This window comes from Penicillium nucicola, assembly GCF_028828085.1.
Source record: "Penicillium nucicola strain IBT 29836 chromosome Unknown utg000010l, whole genome shotgun sequence".
Lineage (NCBI taxonomy): Eukaryota > Fungi > Ascomycota > Eurotiomycetes > Eurotiales > Aspergillaceae > Penicillium > Penicillium nucicola.
The window spans coordinates 1,020,586-1,039,886 of NW_026643134.1; the positions used below are offsets into that span (position 1 = coordinate 1,020,586).

The 19,301-nt window shown below is 48.3% G+C and overlaps 10 protein-coding genes across 10 annotated transcripts; 4 read left to right on the plus strand and 6 right to left on the minus strand.

The window, feature by feature from the left end:
* Positions 1–1,917: 1,917 nt before the first annotated feature.
* Positions 1,918–4,874, plus strand: N7511_008928 (uncharacterized protein; the record flags this gene model as incomplete). The annotated part of the gene is made up of 5 exons (XM_057131305.1): positions 1,918–2,140; positions 2,191–2,963; positions 3,026–4,035; positions 4,089–4,514; positions 4,583–4,874. The coding sequence occupies 5 exons, from the start codon at positions 1,918–1,920 to the stop codon at positions 4,872–4,874; spliced, it is 2,724 nt and encodes a 907-aa protein (XP_056979293.1).
* A 238-nt stretch (positions 4,875–5,112) lies between these two features.
* N7511_008929 (thioesterase family protein) lies at positions 5,113–6,184 on the plus strand (the record flags this gene model as incomplete). Its single annotated transcript, XM_057131306.1, has 2 exons — positions 5,113–5,215; positions 5,286–6,184. The coding sequence occupies 2 exons, from the start codon at positions 5,113–5,115 to the stop codon at positions 6,182–6,184; spliced, it is 1,002 nt and encodes a 333-aa protein (XP_056979294.1).
* A 161-nt stretch (positions 6,185–6,345) lies between these two features.
* On the minus strand, positions 6,346–7,035 carry N7511_008930 (PaaI family thioesterase; the record flags this gene model as incomplete). The annotated part of the gene is made up of 1 exon (XM_057131307.1): positions 6,346–7,035. One exon carries the CDS (start codon positions 7,033–7,035, stop codon positions 6,346–6,348), a length of 690 nt encoding a protein of 229 aa, XP_056979295.1.
* Positions 7,036–7,803: 768 nt separating this feature from the next.
* On the plus strand, positions 7,804–8,498 carry N7511_008931 (uncharacterized protein; the record flags this gene model as incomplete). Its single annotated transcript, XM_057131308.1, has 3 exons — positions 7,804–7,921; positions 7,973–8,049; positions 8,103–8,498. The coding sequence occupies 3 exons, from the start codon at positions 7,804–7,806 to the stop codon at positions 8,496–8,498; spliced, it is 591 nt and encodes a 196-aa protein (XP_056979296.1).
* Positions 8,499–8,923: 425 nt separating this feature from the next.
* Positions 8,924–10,379, plus strand: N7511_008932 (PCI domain protein; the record flags this gene model as incomplete). The annotated part of the gene is made up of 2 exons (XM_057131309.1): positions 8,924–9,164; positions 9,271–10,379. 2 exons carry the CDS (start codon positions 8,924–8,926, stop codon positions 10,377–10,379), a joined length of 1,350 nt encoding a protein of 449 aa, XP_056979297.1.
* Positions 10,380–10,887: 508 nt separating this feature from the next.
* ura6 (uridylate kinase ura6) lies at positions 10,888–11,522 on the minus strand (the record flags this gene model as incomplete). The annotated part of the gene is made up of 2 exons (XM_057131310.1): positions 10,888–11,247; positions 11,295–11,522. 2 exons carry the CDS (start codon positions 11,520–11,522, stop codon positions 10,888–10,890), a joined length of 588 nt encoding a protein of 195 aa, XP_056979298.1.
* Positions 11,523–11,707: 185 nt separating this feature from the next.
* N7511_008934 (uncharacterized protein) lies at positions 11,708–11,956 on the minus strand (the record flags this gene model as incomplete). Its single annotated transcript, XM_057131311.1, has 1 exon — positions 11,708–11,956. One exon carries the CDS (start codon positions 11,954–11,956, stop codon positions 11,708–11,710), a length of 249 nt encoding a protein of 82 aa, XP_056979299.1.
* Positions 11,957–13,000: 1,044 nt separating this feature from the next.
* On the minus strand, positions 13,001–13,276 carry N7511_008935 (uncharacterized protein; the record flags this gene model as incomplete). The annotated part of the gene is made up of 1 exon (XM_057131312.1): positions 13,001–13,276. The coding sequence occupies one exon, from the start codon at positions 13,274–13,276 to the stop codon at positions 13,001–13,003; it is 276 nt and encodes a 91-aa protein (XP_056979300.1).
* A 3,117-nt stretch (positions 13,277–16,393) lies between these two features.
* N7511_008936 (uncharacterized protein) lies at positions 16,394–17,300 on the minus strand (the record flags this gene model as incomplete). The annotated part of the gene is made up of 4 exons (XM_057131313.1): positions 16,394–16,588; positions 16,657–16,733; positions 16,790–16,880; positions 16,959–17,300. The coding sequence occupies 4 exons, from the start codon at positions 17,298–17,300 to the stop codon at positions 16,394–16,396; spliced, it is 705 nt and encodes a 234-aa protein (XP_056979301.1).
* Positions 17,301–18,139: 839 nt separating this feature from the next.
* Positions 18,140–19,084, minus strand: N7511_008937 (uncharacterized protein; the record flags this gene model as incomplete). The annotated part of the gene is made up of 5 exons (XM_057131314.1): positions 18,140–18,303; positions 18,354–18,788; positions 18,844–18,927; positions 18,977–18,995; positions 19,043–19,084. 5 exons carry the CDS (start codon positions 19,082–19,084, stop codon positions 18,140–18,142), a joined length of 744 nt encoding a protein of 247 aa, XP_056979302.1.
* Between the last annotated feature and the right edge of the window lie 217 nt (positions 19,085–19,301).

The following is a 19,301-nucleotide window of genomic DNA, read 5'->3' on the forward strand; positions in this document are numbered from 1 at the left end:
ACACACATGCATCTCATGTATTCTTTATTTTGGCATCATCTGCACCGGTGCCAAGATATTAATTCCATCAGAATTAAATTATATGGTCAGCTTTCTCGCTGCCTTGCCATGATCTATCTGTTCCATTGGCCTCGGTATGCTAGACTTTCTGGATGAGGATTTCGGAGGATGTGATAGTGCGCTAGATTATATTCGCCCAATCATACAGAAGAACGTACTAAAAGATGAAAGAGAGGCGTCTGTACTGCTGCTGGCTGTCGAATCTTCCCGTGGGACGCTTCAAGAGCTTTGGGCTAGATATTTCATGAAAACAATGGCATTATTCTTCTCTTTCGAGTCTTTGTTTTCAAGAAAGGCCTTGGTAAGCTGAAATAGTGAGAAAAAGAACAAAGATATCTTTAACTCTATCAAGCCATAGTACCCGGTCAAGGAATTGGAGGCATGGCCCTGGTATAAGAGGAGCTGAACTTCAAGCCAAATCGAAATCACCATCAAAAACAAAGCATCTTCTGAGTATTTCATCTCAGAGCCACTCTCTATGATATTTCCTGCGTTTAATACATCAAAGTAGCAAAAATGGCATACACCCAATGCCCAATCCTTCCCCGTCACACTGTCACCAATCGATGCATTTCAAAGGGACACGTCGTTGAATGCCCATTGCACCCTGGAATGTATATCGCCCCCAGTTTAGCGAGCAGTAAATGCTCCAAGTGCCACTACAAGGCAAATATTGAAGAGAAGAAAAGCAAAGAGGAGAAAAAGAGGAATGAGAAGATGTGAAGGAGTGGAACAACTCAGTTTCTTCGATCCACATTCGTTTTGGATTCATCAATTTTTTTTACAGCACTTTCAAGTTTATTGCATACAGAATGTCAAAGCACTAACATAGTCCTATTTGATATCTTTGACGGACCTACTGTTTACCCTGGTCAGTTCATGGTCCTTATTTCCCTCTCCCCGAAATTACCAAAAAAAAAAAAAAATCGCCTTTCCATATGCATCTAGTTATTTCCTTATGAATGATATGTTTTCTTGAATGTCACTGCTTCTTATGTAACTTAAATACGGACCCTCCCGGTTGGTAACTCGGAGTTGACCTTGTAGCTTAGCGGCCTCCGTCTGCTGTAGCTCCCACTGAAAACGTAACTATAGAATGATGCTTTGTTATTGGATGTAATTTGAAGAGGTAAATAATGACAAACATCAGTAAGAGGACAATGAAAGAAAGTCATTTTAGTACAATCTTAGGTAAGGGGGAGGCAAATCTCAGAAAGTGCAGCAAAACAGCATCCAGGATGTGAAAACATACGCCCCGATTCAGCACCAAGAGATAATAGCCAATTCATACTCCGTTCATATCCACCTTATGTGCTCAAATGATCATTTCAAGAGACCCTCGTCAGCATTCAAGGGTTGTGGCACTCACCCACTTCCATAGTTCAGTCAAGCTAGCTGGTAACATGGTGCATAGGACCCAGAGTAAGGGTCTGGGACATACACTGCAGTCTCTCATTCGTCTCCTGTAGTGATCGGCCTGTATAGTACGTCACTAATGGGGATTGATCTTCACTGATGGACTTCGGAAACTTTATCCACATCGTATGAAGGAACGGTCCGTGTGGACTACCATGTTGTTTCAACAAATAGGAGAGGTAAAACACCAAAAACAAGGCCATTGGTAGGTTTATTGTGTGGCTGCAGACGATCGACGGGCACTATTAGCGATAGTCACAACCCCGATCTATACTCCACCCCGACTGACACCGAAAATCAAGGGACCGAGTCAGCATCAGACAGATAGACTATAAAACCCTCATGATATCCAAGTAATGTGCAGCAGTGCCACTCATTCACACTCATTAACACTCATTTTCTTTTCATCTAGTCATTTAGTCATTCATTCATTGAATCCTCATGCGGCTCAACGCCATCTTGGCCGTATCGGGCATAGCGGCAACCACATCTGCCATCGGCCTTCACAAGGCGGTGGACGGTCTGTTGCAAGTCACTCCTTCTTTTGCGGGCGATGATATATCGTTGCATCCTGGGTTAGATCCCTCCCACAACTCCAATGACTTGGATCATCTCGTTGCAGGCCTTGAAAAGGTCCTGTACTATAGCCAGGAAGGACATCGTCGTGAGTCACCCCAAACCCAATGATACTTCCGATTATTAACACTTTTCCAGCGGCTCTTCATGGTGCAAAGCATGCCTCCCTCGAGGCAAAGTTTGTCCGCAACACGGTCGTCTTAGATCAGTCCGATCATGTCAAGAGCATCACCTGTGATGAAAGCGACATGCACATCTGCTTCGACAACCCGCTTGCAATGGCGACAGTGGAAGCCTCCTGGCTGATCCAGGGTGGAATCAATCTGGTGACTTACCATGCAGGCTGCGGTGATGAAAGCTCGGGAAAGCGAAGCATCTTTCATGCTTCTCAGCCTTTGATCAATCTAGTGGACATGTGTATTGTGGTGTCTGTCACTGCTATCGAGGAGTCAGACGCCCTCGATTCAGGTGTCATGACATGGGGCACATACAGCGACCCAAAACAGAGAAAGAGATCACCAACCAAGGGTCATGTCCGTGTTACCAAGCCAACTCAGTCTTATAACAGAGGCCGGCCGGAATCTCCAGCAGAGCGCAATGTTACAGATCAATATGCTAGCAACGCCACTATGGATATTACACTGAACCCTTGGGCAATGGAGAACTTTTTCAACAACTCCAACCTCGATACAAGTCATATGGGTGAAGAGATTGACACTATGGACTTCATCGACATAGATGATCTTGAGGTCCCTGCCGCACGCACGAACATGACCCGGAGGTCCTCTACACGCCGCCGAGCAGAGCGAACCAAGAAAACCCAGACTGAGGTTTCAAGACGCACTTCATCTGAGCTCAGTCGACGAGACATATTCACTGATATTTGGAATGGACTTAAAGATCTAGGCCGGGTGAGTACCTTTCCATCTGAATGCTTATTCTAGAGCACATGCTAACAGCTTTGAATCTTAAGAGAATTGGAAATTTCTTCAAAAGTGCATTCGAATTCATCAAAAAGGTTGGCGACCAAATTATTGAACTTGCAGTCATCACCGCAAAGTTGATTCTGGTGCCGTTTGGTGTCCCATTCGATCACACATACCATAACGACATCAAAATTGACTCATACCTCAAGAGTGACTTTGGTCATACTCCACCTGAAATTTTTGGCATGAAGGACGGCTATACACTTGCTAGCTCTGACAACTATGACGATGATGATGCGTTCCATTGGACAGTTCAGTGCGCTAAATGTGGCATTCACGTCAATATTGACATTGATGGCCGGTTAGCATTTAGCATCAAAGACGGTATCACCGAAGGCAGTATCTCTTTTGTCAATAACGATCCTCTGACCCTGGATGCTCAGTTTGGAATCAGCGCCGACGGCACAAAGAGCAAGTCCAAGGAGAAGAAGAAGACCATCAAGCCAAAGAAGACCATTAAGCCAAAGAAGAGCAAGGACCTTAAGAGCATACCTTTTGGTGGTTTGGTCATTCCAGGTATTCTCACGCTTGGTCCTCAGGTGACCTTCGGCGTAGCAGTCAGTCTTGAGGCCGAGGGCAAAGTTGAAATCCTTGTTGGTGGAACCATTTCCGTTGGAGCAGGACACGCCATTGCCAGCTTGAAAGGTAAAAACGAAGTCAAAGGGTTTGAACCCGGGTTTGACCCAGTTTTCCGTGCCGAGGGTGAATTTTCGCTCACTGGTGACATTGGATTGCCTGTGGCGCTTGAGGTTGGGCTTACTGTTCTGGATGGGAAATTCAAGGAAACAGTTGGGCTCGTCAACACACCTTCTGTCTATGTCAAGGCAACTGCAAACTTGGAACTCGAGGCCCGCGATGACGATGAGGAGAGCACCTGTAAAAATGGTGTTCAATTACAGGTTGGTGCCAAAAACCGTATCCACGTTGCTGGATTCGACGTTTTCGAATATGAACTTGCAGACATACCAATCTTCGAAAAGGACCTAGGCTGTGTCAAGTAAGTTATATCCACTCTCGTTGGCTCCAAAATTCATCTAATGATCATTATAGTGTCGACGGCTTCAATGCCGGGACAGCGAAGTCAGCAGACGGACTTATCAAGAAGGTCACCAAGGAAACTGGCGACGCTGGGGCAGGAAAGCCTGGCATTACCGACGCTACTCGCACTTTCAAAAAGGTTGACGGCGCTCAAGGCTTCAGAATTCTCATGGCCGCCGACTCTGGCAGCATTGTGGTTTCTGGAACGAATGGTGGTCTCTACCTCGTTGACAAGAGCGCAGGTTATGATGTCAGCGCACCATGGGGCACTCTCGATACCAAAGCAAAGCCATTGACACTTGATGTCTTTGGGCGTGTTCTGGCATATAAGTTTCTCCCGGCTCCTAAAGATAGTGACTTTGTGAGCAGAAATGCTCCCCTTGTGGCCGACTTGATGGTCTCGGATCCACAGACCATTCCTGTGGGGTACAAAGCTACGTGAGTCACCGAAATCACTTACCTATGTTGAGTTCAGGAAATGAGATGGGCTGACAATTCAAAATCAGGGCGATGAAAGAGCTGGAATCATCCGATTCTAAGAAGACGTATGGCATACCCATGGTGTACGACAACGCTTTGCGCAAGATCACTAAGCCCATGTATTATCCCACGGCCTGCAAAACTCCTTTGGGAACAATGTTGATTGCGACTCGCGAGATTATCACTAAGGATGGACATGTCAAGTCGGTTTGGAGGCCAAGTCAAAATTTCGCAGAGCAGATGGACCGTGAGCTCATGAACCATTTCGGTCTTTACAGAAAAGAGTGTAGAACGATCCAGTTGATTGCTAGCAGCTAGATGGGACATTAATTCCAGCTCATATACCATCTATATTCTATCAAAATCACGTTAAGCCCTCCAAGCTCCAAGTCCTTTTATTCCGATTCACGCGAGGCCAATATAGTTGATGACTGATCCTCGGTCTGGGGAAAACCGAGCCGAGGTTCGATATATGGGGGGGACCTTAATAGCTTTCCTTCATTCTTCTTTCCCTTCACCCTTGAGATTTTAGAGATTTTAGACTTAGAACCTCAAAATGTCTACTCTCAACCGATCATTCGAAGAAGCCATTCAGGTAACACCCCAAGGCGCAAACAAATACAGCGCCAACCTCCGCCCAGAATGGTGCATAGGAACCGGTAAACCAACTCCCAATTCCCCATCCCACTCCCATACCTCATGAAATACACAGACTAACATAAAACCCAGTTCCCCACGGCGGCTACACAACAGCCGTAATTTACAATCTAGCAAAAACGCACTTTGCGCACGCCCATGCAAACAGATACAAAACAACACCCTCGCCAATCTCCCTGCAGCTTTCCTTCCTGCGCCGCACAGCAGCAGGACCAGCAACCTTTGAAGTGGAAGATGTCAAGCTAGGCCTACGCACCAGCACAATCCACATCAAACTCCTCCAAGAATCCGATAAGAAACCCGGCCAAATGGAGATCATGGTCGCGGGCTATATCACGCTCAGCCCGCCCGACACGGAAGTCGGAATCAGCGCTGGAACGGGGTGGAAGCCGTACCCTGTTCCGCCGGCTGGCTCGCGCGCCGATGGCTCTGTGGATTTGTCGGCGCTGGGATCTACCGGTCGTGACGGCGGGTGGATGAAGATGAATCCTCCTTTTGCGGAGTTCCGCAAAGCTGCTGCGCAGATTGAGTTGTTCGGGCCTGCTGAGAAACGGGTCGGTATGGGTGTTGATCAGTGGGCGCGGTTTAGGCCTGGTGGGGATGGGAATGGGCGTTGGACGGATGCTGCTGTTGCGTATCTCGTTGACATGTTTCCTATGGCGCTTGATGGGTTTGATCATATGTCTGCTGAGGCTGTGGCCCGTGAGGAGGGGGGAAAGGCTCCGGAAATGAAGGCGAAGTTTTGGTATCCCACTGTAACATTAAACGTGGACATGAAGAAGCATCTTCCTGCTGGGGGTGTGGAGTGGCTTTATAGTCGGGTTGTGACCAAGGTTGTTAGGGATGGACGGACGGATTTGGAGGTTACTGTTCTTGATGCTGATGGCGAGGTTGTTGCGTTGAGTACGCAGGTTGGCTTGGTGGTTAGTGCGAGTCGGAATGTTGGGACGAGGAAGTTCCAGAAGTTGTAGATATGTTCCATGTCGGAGGTTGATGTACATAGATTCTGTGAATAGTATAAAGAGTATATGGTAGTCTAACTTATATGTCCAAGTTGACGTATGTGCGGGCGGGCGATATCGTCGCTCATAAATGTACAACGACGAGAGATCCGAGTCCCAATTCTTCATTCTCATAGCTTCGAATCGGTCCTCACCCAAAAAGCCATGGCATCCGCCTTGACGAGCTTCCGCTTTGCCCACTCTAGGTGACCACCTGCACCCTCCTCATCCTCCTGCAAGGCCTGCGCTCGCACCCAGTACTTCTTTCCAACGCGCCCAACCACCCTCGCCTTGATCACCAACACCGCAGGTGTCACCACCCGTTTCTTATACCGCACATCCAACTGCGCGGTAAAGATCCGCCCCCGCGGATTCCCCTCAGGGCCCCCCTCGCTGGGCGCATTAGCATGAGCCGCAACCGCAAGGGACATCGCCTCGTCAATCAGGGTTGCGACGATCCCACCATGTACCGTTGACGGATGACCCGATAGCCCAGGGCTACTCAGGTCAAAGATCATGATGACATCGGCCGGGTTTACGCCGGGGGTGGGCTTTGCCGCGGCAGCGGCTTCTGCTTTGGTTGCGGGGAGCCACGCGGGGATGTCTGCTGGGACGGGTTCGATCTTGCGCCGTTGCAGGGTTAGACAGTGTGGGATTGTGGAATTTGTGTTGAGGGTTTGGGCAAAGTAGCCATCTTCACCGGTTGTCGGCTTTAAACGACGGGAATCGGTTTCTATTGGAGTGTAGTCGGTGGAGGAGATTAGGGAGTTGGCCCATGGGTGGGAGCGGAGATGAGCAATGGCCGGGCCAGGGTCAGCCATGGTTTTCTCTCTTTGTCTCTCTTTTGCTTTTCAATTCTTGGTGAGTTGTGTCGCGATTGGAAGAGCACCAAAAGCGAAGAGATCAGTTTAGTTCATCACAGTAGATGAACCTCGGCCCGGGGGTCCGAGAAGGGCAAGATAGTCAGTCACGTGCACGGTGCCTGGAAGCTTCAGCTGCATCTCTGATCATCGTCCTCCGTACTCCGCGTAGTTCATCTCTGCTGATCCCAGGGCAATTGCCGGTCCAATTACAGACCCGGGGACCCCTGGACCTGGATTTCCCCATGTATTGACCTCCTACTTCCAGATATGTCCCACGCAAGGGATTCCGGATCCGGAATTCGGCATGGGAATGCGAGATAAAACGGAATAAACAAGAGAAAGTGGTGTAAGCGACTTGTTTTGTACCACAGACTCTGCAGGTCTCCATTGGCAACGGCTTGATTCGCTCGGATAGGGGTCGGTAGGGGTCTGTTTAACCAGTTACGGCTTAGTTGGATGCAGCCAAGGACCCTGATTCATCTTGGACTGGTATCTGCTCCCTTTTGTTTCAATGATAACCAAGTTATACACTGTACCAAGGGCCCCGTGCTAGTTGGAAGGACGTTACCTTGGGTTCCTGCTATTTTAGCTGCTATTTTAGCAGGTCTTCCTTCTTCTTTCCCTTCCCCCCTCCCTTCCACCTGACTTTGCTTGACTCTGTTCTGTTCTACTCTGTTCTTCTTGACTCTCCTCTACTCTCTACTTAATTAATAATCCATATTCATCATGCGTTACTCCATCGCTTTCCTCTCCGCTCTGGCCACCTCGGTCTTGGCTGCCAACTCCACTGAATACACCTTCCCCGAGGGTTGGAACATTGGCCTGGTGGATGCCGACACTCGGAGTAAGTGGCATGACAATCATCATGGTGACCCAAGTTGCTAATACGTGACAGGCGGCTGGTGTACCGGACAGCGCAATGCCTGCCCTGAGATCTGCCAAACGGGCACTAAGCTCAACTCGTGCGACCCTGTATGTGAAACTGCCCGAGTATTGCGTGGGAACAGCAGACTGACTCTCAACAGACCACCCTGAAGTTCAGCTGTGTCTGCAGCGATGATTCGACACCCGATGTGTCTCCCTACATGCAGACCATCCCCTTCTACGTCTGCCAGAACAACTTCGGCCAGTGCATCACCACGCACGCCAATGACGCCGAAGGCCAGCGCGCCTGCAAGAAGGCCGCCTCCAGCTGTGGCTCCAAGAATGCTAGCGAGGTGTCCACCACTTCCTCTTCCTCAACCATGGCCGCGTCCACCACTCTGGCCACGGCCACAACCACTGACTCGTCGGCCTCGGAGACCTCATCCGTCGCAGCCGCGAGCACAACCACCAGCAACGCTGCTGCTGGTGACATGACCAAGATGTCCACTGGTGTCATGGCTGGTCTCATGTTCGTGGCCGCTCGCATGGTCCTGTAAGGATTGCAAATGCTCTCTTGATCCTGTGGTCGCATGTTGTCTTTGTTGTTGTTTTATGCTTTTATCTCATCGCGCTGCCATTTTGTCTTTTTCAAGACGCTCGATTCCCCTGTTCCAACTGCTCTTGACTCATGATGTTTCTCCGTCTATGAAACGTGGCGCCTGTCCTTCCTTTTGATATGTCGAGACGGAGTTTTGTGTGCGAAGATCTTTCGCCCCAGTATTTTTTATTTCAAAAGTAATAAACCCCATATTCTGCAGAGTGGTTAAGAAAAGTGAACAAAGAATCGTATTGTAGAAGTTGGTGTTCGTGTTTCGCCAAGACTTTTTGGCACACACTGAAATTTCTCAACTTATCGATTAGACTCCACCACCCAAGAACTTCACGTTCTCCCTCTCTCTCCTTACAACCACACATCCCCATCATGCCCGCCCCTACTACCACCCTCCTCATCGAGGGTTCCTTCACCGAGCTCGCCGACGAGTTCGCCCAGTACATCGACGCTCTCCGCAAAGAGGGTAGCCTTCAGTCCGAGATCGCCCCGCTCCTCGAGCCTCTCCGCCAGCAGGAACAGTCTGAGGCCGAAGCCGACCTCAAGCAGCGCGATGAGGTCCTCAAGAAGCTTGTTGCCTCTGCGACCGCTTTGAGCGCCGCCCCCGAAAAGGGTGAGTTGTGTTGAAGTCTGGACAAAGAAATCGATCTGCAATCGGACTTTCGCTCTTTTCTATGTCCATGGAGGGAGGGAGAAGAAAAAAAACTGACAACTAGCAGAGATCACCTCGTCTTACAACCTCCTGGTTCATCTTGTTCACCAGTCCTCCGATGCTGATGTGTTCCTCCCTCGCATTTGCACCTACCTCGCCAAGCCCATCACCACCTCGCCTCAGTTCGGTGCTTCGCTCGCCATCTCCATCCTCTCCACCATCTTCAACACTTTGTCCGCCACCGACGCCAGCCGTTACCACGTTCTTCTGGCCATTGTTGCCGTGATTCGCCAGTCCGGTTCGGGAATCGCCTTTGAGGCCCTCAAGCCCCAGCTCTCTTCGCAGCTCCCCACATGGCTCGCCTCGTGGGAGTTGGACTCCGACGACACCCGCAAGTTGCACATTGCTATCGCCGAGGCCTCGACCGCCGCCGGTGACGAGGAACTCTCCCAGTCCCACCTTATCCAGGCTCTGCAGACCATCGACGCTGCCAATGTGAGCAAGCCCGAGTCCCGCGACCTCGCTGTGCGCGCTCTCGCTACCGCTCTGCGTCGCCCCACTGTCTTCGACTTCGCTCCCCTCACTGCCACCGATGCCGTCCAGGCCCTGCGTTCCAGCGAGAGCAGCCTCTTCGAGCTGCTCGAGATCTTCACCTCGGACACCCTCGACGCCTACGAGACCTTCGTTTCTGCCACCCCGCTCTCCTCCATCTCTGGTGGTGTTCTTGCTGAGTACGCCGATGCTCTTCAGACCAAGATGCGTCTCCTCACTCTCACCACTCTGGCCGCCTCCGCCCCCTCGCGCTCGCTCCCCTACGCCTCCATCGCTTCCGCTCTGCGTGTTCCCGCTTCCGATGTCGAGATGTGGGTTATCGACACCATCCGTGCCGGTCTCGTTGAGGGCAAGCTCTCCCAGTTGAAGTCTGAGTTCCTCGTTCACCGTGCCACCTACCGTGTCTTTGGTGAGAAGCAATGGTCCGAGGTCCAGGGCCGCTTGATGGTGTGGCGCCGCTCCCTCGAGAACGTCCTCACTGTCATCCGCTCCGAGCGTGAGCGTTTCGCCCGTGAGGGTATCCAGTCCCCCGCCGACCAAGAAGCCGCCAAGGGTGACAAGAACCGCAACAGTGACCGCCGACGGAACCAGCCTACACGCGAGGTTGAGGTCTCTGCCGAGTAAATTTGATTCCCTGGATTCTGGATGCAACGGATGTTTTTTTTTTACGAATGAAAAAAGCTCACCGAACACAAAAATTCTCAGTTAATAGAGAGGAAATTTCGCGGCCTTTTTTTCCTCATGCATTTCCTTTTTGGCCAGTTTGGGGTTGGATATTCTGGCCTCCCTATTTTTGGGACCCTACGAGCCATGTCATGTCAGTCTTAAGTCTTGTTTATGTTTTCCGGAGGGATGACTTTTCTTTTGTTCTATTTTTTACTTTGGTATAAAGAATATCATACTTCTTTAGACTGTTCTGGTGTATGTATTCGACTATCAACCCATTGATATGTATCAATGCTATCAAATATCAAGGATTGTCCGCAGTCAAGTCCAAACACATGGTTCAATTCATCTATAATCTATTTCCAGCACGAACCCAAAATCAGACCACTCAGCAGATCAACATGAAACATCCCAGTCAACCCCTTCATCCTAACAAGACACAAATTATGTACAAGACACCAACCCCTTAACGAGGAGAGATACCACGAGCCTCAATTCCAGCCTTGACCTCCTGATAAACGGCGTCAACAGACTTATCCGCAGTAACAGTGACAACCTTATCCTTAGCCCGGAAATCGTCAACAACAGGCATAGAAGTCTCGACAAAAGTACGGAACCGCTTGCGAATAGACTCGGCATTATCGTCAGCCCGACCACTAGTCTCACCACGCTTCAGCAAGCGGGTCTCCATGACCGCCTCGGGACAATCAAGGAAAAGGACAAGCTCCGAGGGACAGACAGTCTCCTCGAAGAAAACGGCCTGGTCGAGCTTACGCGGGAAGCCATCGATCAGGAAACGGGCTTTCGTGCCGGGGGCGGGGGGTTGCTGGCGAGCGAAGCGGCCATTGCGTTGGAGAGCAATGCGACGGTTACTTCCATTGGCACGATCTTGCCTTCGCGGATGTATTCCTTGATCATCTCGCCATATTGGCTGCCTGAGCGGTCTTGTTCTTCGCGGAGGAGATCGCCGGCGGAGAGGTGGACGAAGCCGTAGGACTTGACTAGGTTGGCGGATTGGGTTCCTTTGCCGCTTCCTGGGCCGCCTAGGAAGAAGACGACTGTGACGTCGTTTGTGGAGAAGCGGGGGGTTGCGACGGTCATTTTGGCTGGTTGTGTTGGTGTGTTGGGTGGTGTACAGTATTAGGGGGAGGTGGAGTTGGAGAGGTCGAGGTGTTGTTTGTGGGGGGAGTTGTCGGTGTGGAGGGGCAGGATCTTGACACGGGTCGGAGTTTGGTGAGCTTTTTTGGATGAGGACCTCCGGTTTGGCTTGGAGGGTGCCTTACTGCTTAAAAGTCCTTGCGGCCTGGGGATTGGCCGGTGCGAGATTTGACGAGGAATACGTAGGCGCCGGAGCTAATTGCGAAGAGAGCAATGATTGGGATAACTGGGAAATTGGAGCGGGATTGAGGTGCGGGTGGTCGTGGCGATGGTCGGGGTGATGGTTTGGGGGCACTTGAGTAGAGGCGGTGGGATGTAGTTCGTACGCCTGAGATGATGGGCTTGGAGAATACTCCGGCGAGCTGACGGGAGAACATTGAGGCTGCGCTTGTGAGTGACGGTTTGGGAGAGGTGAAAAAGGGAGTTGGGTTGCCGAAACGGGATTAGCTGATATCTCTCGATGCGGCTGTTCGGCTTCGGTCATTTGGGGATTTCAAGGGCTTTGCTTCTGGATTTCTGCATAGATCAAGGAATCAGTTTCTCGTCACATTCTTTCTCTGCTGTTGTTTTGGGTAAATGCTGCGTGTGCATGATTCTGTGCCAGGTCCATCTGCATCAAGACTATGAAGATACCATTCTCGAACCGGGCTATAAGGCTTATGCCCGGAGTAGATATCGCTCATATGGTTACATAGTTGTTGTTTTTTTAATTTTTTTTATAGTAAGCATGAAAACTACTACTACTACTACTACTACTACTACTACTACTACTACCGATTACAATGAGCTTAGTTCCCCATTTGCGGCTATATAAGGGTTTGTCAATATCACCGTGCTAGGAAGATCAAAGCCACATGAAGCATCTGTGAACAGGTAATACTATGAATAACAGTCTCTCACTTGAAACATGTACTTACCAAGTCCGAAATACTTACTAAAAATGATGGCAAAAAGGGTACAGCGCTATAGAGAATCGCAATTGATATACCGACGATTTAATAATAGGACTCACATCCTGCAGTGATTCGACCTGTCTTGACTTGCCATTGCAAACTTTTGAAACCAGAAATTTTAGCGACCAAATTCTCACCAGGTCATATACCTTGTCAAGAATTTGCACCATAATGTCTTAATGATGAGCCGCTAGTAGATACCTATGAAGTGTGAAAGATAGATGACTATATCTCGCCGCCCTTATGTATCTAAGAGCTATACCGACGTACCTGAGTAGATCGACATTTCAACACATACAGAGGAGCCAGCATGCATACAGAGAGAAAGCTTTGTATGCCGAAGCCGTGAAACTAGTGTCAAATGTGGGTCGTCAAAGGCTTGTTACGACGTATTCAATATCAGAGTCCACGTATATAGTCGGGTAATGCTTCGAAACGTGGAATATCATGGATGAAGTAAGCGCTTATTTACTCACGAATAGTCTTGATCTTATCAAAGGCAAGGGCATAGGACGCTGGCAGCAGGAATGCCAGAGCTCCAGACATATGCAAAATGACCACAGCAATTGGCTTGACATAGGTTACAACAGGGACACCCAAGTGTTCAAGTACTATCATGCTAGCAAAAGCAATGACCAGTCTTTTGGTGGAGATCAAGACTTCTCTGCGTGCCCATTGGAAATCGTGTCGGCGCCGAAATACAGTAAGCAGGTGCAAATCGAGTAGCAGACGGCCCCCAAACATGATGGCAAGGAATTTCCATGGCTGTATCATGAGTTTTGGAGCGGTTACCACTTGTCGCAAGCCCCAATTGATGCAAGTTGCAGCTTGTACCACTGGTGAAGCAAACCAAACATACCGGGGGGTCCGCTTGGTCTCCATGAGGCCGAGAAGGTATACCTAACGATATTTCCAGTGAGCTTAGCCGCAAACATGCAACATCGGTTCTCTAGTAGGAGTAAGAGAAAGAGATACCCCACCTCCCCAGTGATATGAAGCAAGGGGCTCAACATCGACCATCGGATAGGGACTAGCTTTATAAGCCCAACACCAATAGCTCCACTGATAGCGGCGAGAAGCACATTTTGCGTCCAGGAAAGATCAAACAGACACAAGTTTGCACTGTAGTTCTTGAGGGAACTACGCGATGCCGCCATTCCCCGAGCGGGAATCTGCCTGTGAAGTCGATTGGTGAAGAAAATCGAGGATGTATAAATGACGCAACACAATAGACATGTAGCACATTGGGTCCAAAGCGTGCTATTCTGGAGGTCTTGCAGCAATAGTACTGCACCTGGAACGAGTGCAGCTAGTAGTGTCATACGCAGGCTAATGAAATAGTGAAATTGTTGGATCAGAGACCGGTTGAAGTTGATTACTATTGCAAAAGCATCGACACCAGCCATTAGTTGCAGAGCGAACCATATATCAAGACAAGTTAGAGCAGTGGGAGTTGGCTCATCGATGTTGCTGTTATTAGCAACGATGGCATGGGTCTCGTTGCCGAAAGTATTTGCAGAGTCGAGTTCTGGCCTCCATAGCTGGGTTTGTTTGAATAAGAGTGTTGTCCACATGAAAAAGGCAAGAAGACCTCCTAAGAGAAGAAGCCAAAACTTGAGCATGCAAGTATGGGTGACATTCCAGGACATTAACACGGTTGAAACAGCAAGATCAATAGCACCGCTATCCTTGGTCTCGCCCAATTTGTCTTCTTCTCTTTCTAGGCATTGTGGGTCACGAAAGTCTGCTAAATAAATGAAGAGTTAGATTCATTGTCTGTGTTGAGGAAGAATTGCAAGGTAAATAAAATCAGAAATACGTACTCGAGTGCCTGTTTTTCATTTCCACGACTTACTTAATACTTATCTTGAGATATACAAGCCTCTCAAACAGTATAACGATTTGAATCAGAAATACAGACAGTTCGCAGTCGAGTGGGTTTCGAATGGGGTCGATGTTACCCAGGTGTTTCTTAGATCAAGCAACTGTCACAGGGCTGACTGAATCTTGATTGAGAAACAACTCTTTCTGGAAGATAGCCCGCGGCAGAGACAAGAGCGATATATAGAGATCTTTTATATGTTCATGGGGCAAGATTTCGGGCAGAGGCAATATTTTGATAAATCGAGCCCCTTCAATATCCCGGTGCATCAGTATCACCATTGTGACTCGATTTTTGGAACGACTTGAGCCAGCTAGGTACTCGAAACTCCGAATAAAACTCCGATCGGACTTCGCCGAATATTCATACGCGAGTAAGTTGTTCTCAACTACAAGACTTGATTCATTGAGAATGTTGATCCGGTCTTGTCTGTAAGGCGTCATATACGTCACGAGGAGGATTGTTTGATATTCTCTATGCATATATCAAAATTAGAAACAATTTTTCTTTTGATATCAGCTTGGTATTGGTGACAAAAGCAGGTTTGGTTTCAATTTCAGTACAAATGAACTAGCTGGATTAGTCATTTTGAACATATCCTAGGATAAGACTGAAAATATCCGCAGGAGTAAGATAAATAGGTGGATTTCTCGTGTTATGGAGACAGTGCAGGGTAGAGTATTTGTCAAACTTGAATACTTGAGTCTGAACCTTACAATCCCGATAATCGTTTACAAATGAACTGTTCAACTGTATAAACCATGTTCGTGCATTCAAAAAATTGAGATTGGAGAGAAAATGGAACGCATTGGCCAGGAACTGGAAATTGAATGCTGAAGGCGTAAGTTTGTATTTTGAGCTTAGACGGAGTAGATTTGGTTCCGGTTGGATGAAACGGTCAAGGCTTGACTCATTTTTGGGGGTACTTCTCAGCCTTATTTACCAGGAGACAACGTAGATATTACAGGTTTAATTAGAACGCAAAAAAAGGTAATTGAATCATAGGTGATACAGATATCAGTACGTGGATTTCCGCATAATGGGGACCCCAGGTTCAAGTGGTTCGAATCGCGTATAATGTATGCCACAAATGAGAATTTAAAGATTTTGCACGAGGTTAGCGATCAGGAGAATGAATAATGATTACCCTGAAAGCCTTTGGGAAATAATTTTCAGGCCATTATTACAGTCCCCTAATTTACGGGTTGTAATCATCAAGAGCCACCATATCCCTCAGCCTAAGTGTGATTATTGATTTTATAGTAGTTTCTGATAATTGGGGTTCAAGATAAGTGATGCAGAGTAACGGCTCATGCAAATATGAGCCTCTTGGGGTTCATAACTGTGAGCTCGTGGATGGTTTTATTTCCAGGGATTTCATTGCCTTACGCATTCAATGTTGCAAATCAGCTGTTGGGCTCGGACGAGCGGCTGTACAACACCCTCAAGAGCGTATACCCACCATTAGTAATAATTTGTTGGAATTTCTTGGCCATTTGATATTAAAAAATGCATGTTTAGAGCTATTGTAGCTGATCATATCAATTATTTGCTATTCGTTTCATGATCAAAGCGACAAAGTTTTAACGGTTTATTCAACGTGAGAAGCCTGGGCGAAACGGTTCCTTAACACTGAACTGGGAAATATTTCCTTTTTCTCAGAATGATGAATACCTCAAAGAAAATCCGATTTAAAGAACTATAGGTCCACCAATTTCATTTCTCTACTCAAGCTTAATGATGGAAATCCGATAGCTGGGCGAGAAAACCGAATCCTGTAGCTTCCATCAACTTTTTAGCCTTGAATGAAGGGATTTCGAGCTTTCTAAATGCCAAAATGTACTGATGAGTATCTCTATCAATGTTGTTGGGGCAATCAGACTTATAGCATATTATTGTCAACTTTCTTAACGGTTCCATATGGCTTGCTTCTTGCTTCCTTGGCCTGCTGGGTGCCGTTTCCATCATCGAAAGAATCATCACGCTCTGAACGTTGCAAGTCGGTATTTGATGAAGTCCACCACATTTTGATTATATTTTTTGACATAGGTATGATGGGCGGCGTTTCCATCTGCTGGGTAGGGCGAGCAGCATTGTTCATCGCCATAATCGCAATAGCTATGTAGAGAGCTGCCGAATGGATCACACAATGCGGCATTCATACGAGGAGTCAGCTTTAAATATCCATGTTAGATTTGGCTTTTTTGTCGAGTTGAGAGAATTGTATCATGGCAATACTCACCCCTATACCGAGCGTACAATTCCCCGCATTCCAGGGCATTCCGGGCAGGTATGTTTCATCGCCATATGCAATGGCAGCTATGACTAAACCAACGATAAGCCTTTGCAAGTTCGAAACCGTCGTTATGTCTTACTTGACTCGTTGTAGCTTGGCTCAATGGGAGCGACGAAGAGAAACCCAACCTGGCTGGTTCCGCAAATGGCATCCATCATGACAATCGCGCCCTAGTTTAAGGTTAGTATACCGTGCGGTTGAGATTCCTTGAGAATGTCCATGTGTCATGGATTTGATTGTAAGCGCACCAGTGAATAGCCAACTACTACAAACTTAGTCTCAGGGCAGCTTTCGATATACTCCTCAATAAACTCTTGCATCAGAACTGCGCCATCGTGGACTGTGAGCCGCTTGGCATCATTGCTCAGCACATTCGCATGATCGTATGGTAAGCCAACAGTGGTTGAGCCCGGGATCTGCTGGAGAATCAGGTCTGAAAGTGTGCTCATCACGTTGAAATCGTCGCCGCCACCTTGGCCCCGCGCTATTATGGCGTGAACCCTCGCACATTCATCCGGCTGTTGCGCATAAGACTGTCTCAAGATCAGGCCAACAAATGCCCAGAATATTTGGGCAAGCACGCCTTGCATTTTGGGTCGAACGGCACAATTGAGATTGGAAGTGATTTGCGCAAACAAATGCCGCACCATTTGAGGTCCTTTGCTCGCCGGGTCTTATTCTTATTGCTTCCGCAGACTTGCAGTCGGTTGAAATATGTTGAGTTCTGATGAAGTTTGTTGAAGTCTGGGAAGAGTGTTTGCCTGCTGTCGCCCTTGGTCTATTAGCCGCTGTTCTCTACTAATGCCCCGATGTAACACCATCATCTCAGAAGCTGGCCAGGCCAGGCCACGGTCTCTTGAGTCGGAACATCATTGGGACCTGAGATCCTGGTGAGTCTTATCTAGAGGGCTGTTCTAGCAAGTAATGAAAGGTTTGGTGTTGGCATTTCGGGCAAAGTCACATGGGGTTGCCAGACCTAAATGAATGATCGGCGGTCTTGCAGATCCACTCAACTGCCACCCCATTGTTTTAGGCCTATCAGCTTGGATTCAATATTGGAGCTCTGTCTTGACGTAAAACGGCTGAGCTCTAGGCGCCGAAAGTTTCTGGACGGTAGTACACCCATGGGACCTACCAATGTGTTGGTAGGATCCACGATAGCAGGTTTCCCATTGCGACACGGGCATAGCCAGATTCTGCTGCTTGGGCCTGAAATCGCGACTTGTGAGTAACACACCATCGCAAAATTGAGCGAGACTCTGGAAATGGTATGATAACATTTGGATTGTTTATGAGTCGAAACCACACTATCTACCATATCGCCGTTGAAGAATCTGGAACCATCGGCTCCGACTTTTGTATATTCTACAGCGGTCTGTTCTGTCGCACACAGGGAGCTTGGTGCTTCCCGAGGTTTTCTCATTCTTTATCACGTTTCGTAGGCCCTATCAATCAAATCCCGGACCGCATTTCCCAACTCTGTGATCACTTTGCCAGACCGAGGGATGGTGTGGCCGCGTCCAGTATCAAACAGGGCCGCGCTATCTGGGTCACACACATTGAACAGTGCTAGCGCGCCGTATCGGTAAGGGTCTGTTTGAAGTTCAGCGGATAGTGTGCATGATAGCGAAGGGATAAATTACCATCGGCACCAACCACATGAAGTGTGGGCACATCCAGAATTAGGTCGCTCTCGTCTGCCAGGACCACCTCATCCTCAGGTGAAAGAGGAGGCCATCCAGTGATGAAGACTCCACACTTGATCTGACGGACACGGCCAGTTTCTTGTGCCTTTCTCTCTTCGTCCATGATGAGACTGGCAGCCATAGTAGCACCCTCACTATAGCCAATGACACCTGCAATATCAGGATTCTTCTCCAGAATATCGTAGAGATAGTCCATGACCTCCTGGTGGTTGTTCCATTGACCATCCCAGCCTTCACCCAAAGTTCTCATGGCATCTTCTGGGCTCTGACCATGCGGAGCCTTTCGAACGCGGGATATCATGGAATCCTCCGCGACTCCATTGTCTTCAAGCCACCTGAAATGCGGACCAATACCAAAATACTCCGCAAATCCTAGGAGTTTATAAGACTAGGGTGTTTCATTCCAAGCTGTGTTGTCAAAACGTACCTGCTGGGGGAATCACGGGGACGGGGCCCATGATGTAGTGGAATTCAGCAGAGCTGTCCATTGACATCTCCTTCTCAAGGGGAGCTAGCTTGACATGAGTCTTAATATTGTCGTCAATCTCGTGGGAATTTACCTAGCTGGATGCTAATGTTCTGCGAGAGTCAGTACAGGATATTTCACGATTCGATAGCCAACCTACATCAATATTGCCAATGGCACCATGGAAACAGAGGAACTTCATTGTGCAGAAATATTACAACAAGAATAATGTGACGGATAGAAAAGAAGGAAGAGGCCGAGCAATATAGGGTTGACCAAGAGTGCAGTTGGAAGATAAGTTACCGTCGGGCTGTACAGATGCCGTAAAGCCATGAAACCACGGGATTCCCACCGAACTTCATTTTGCGTCACCATCTTCTCCTGCAATCAGTTCAAGTCCCTTTTCTCTCCACAGGCGC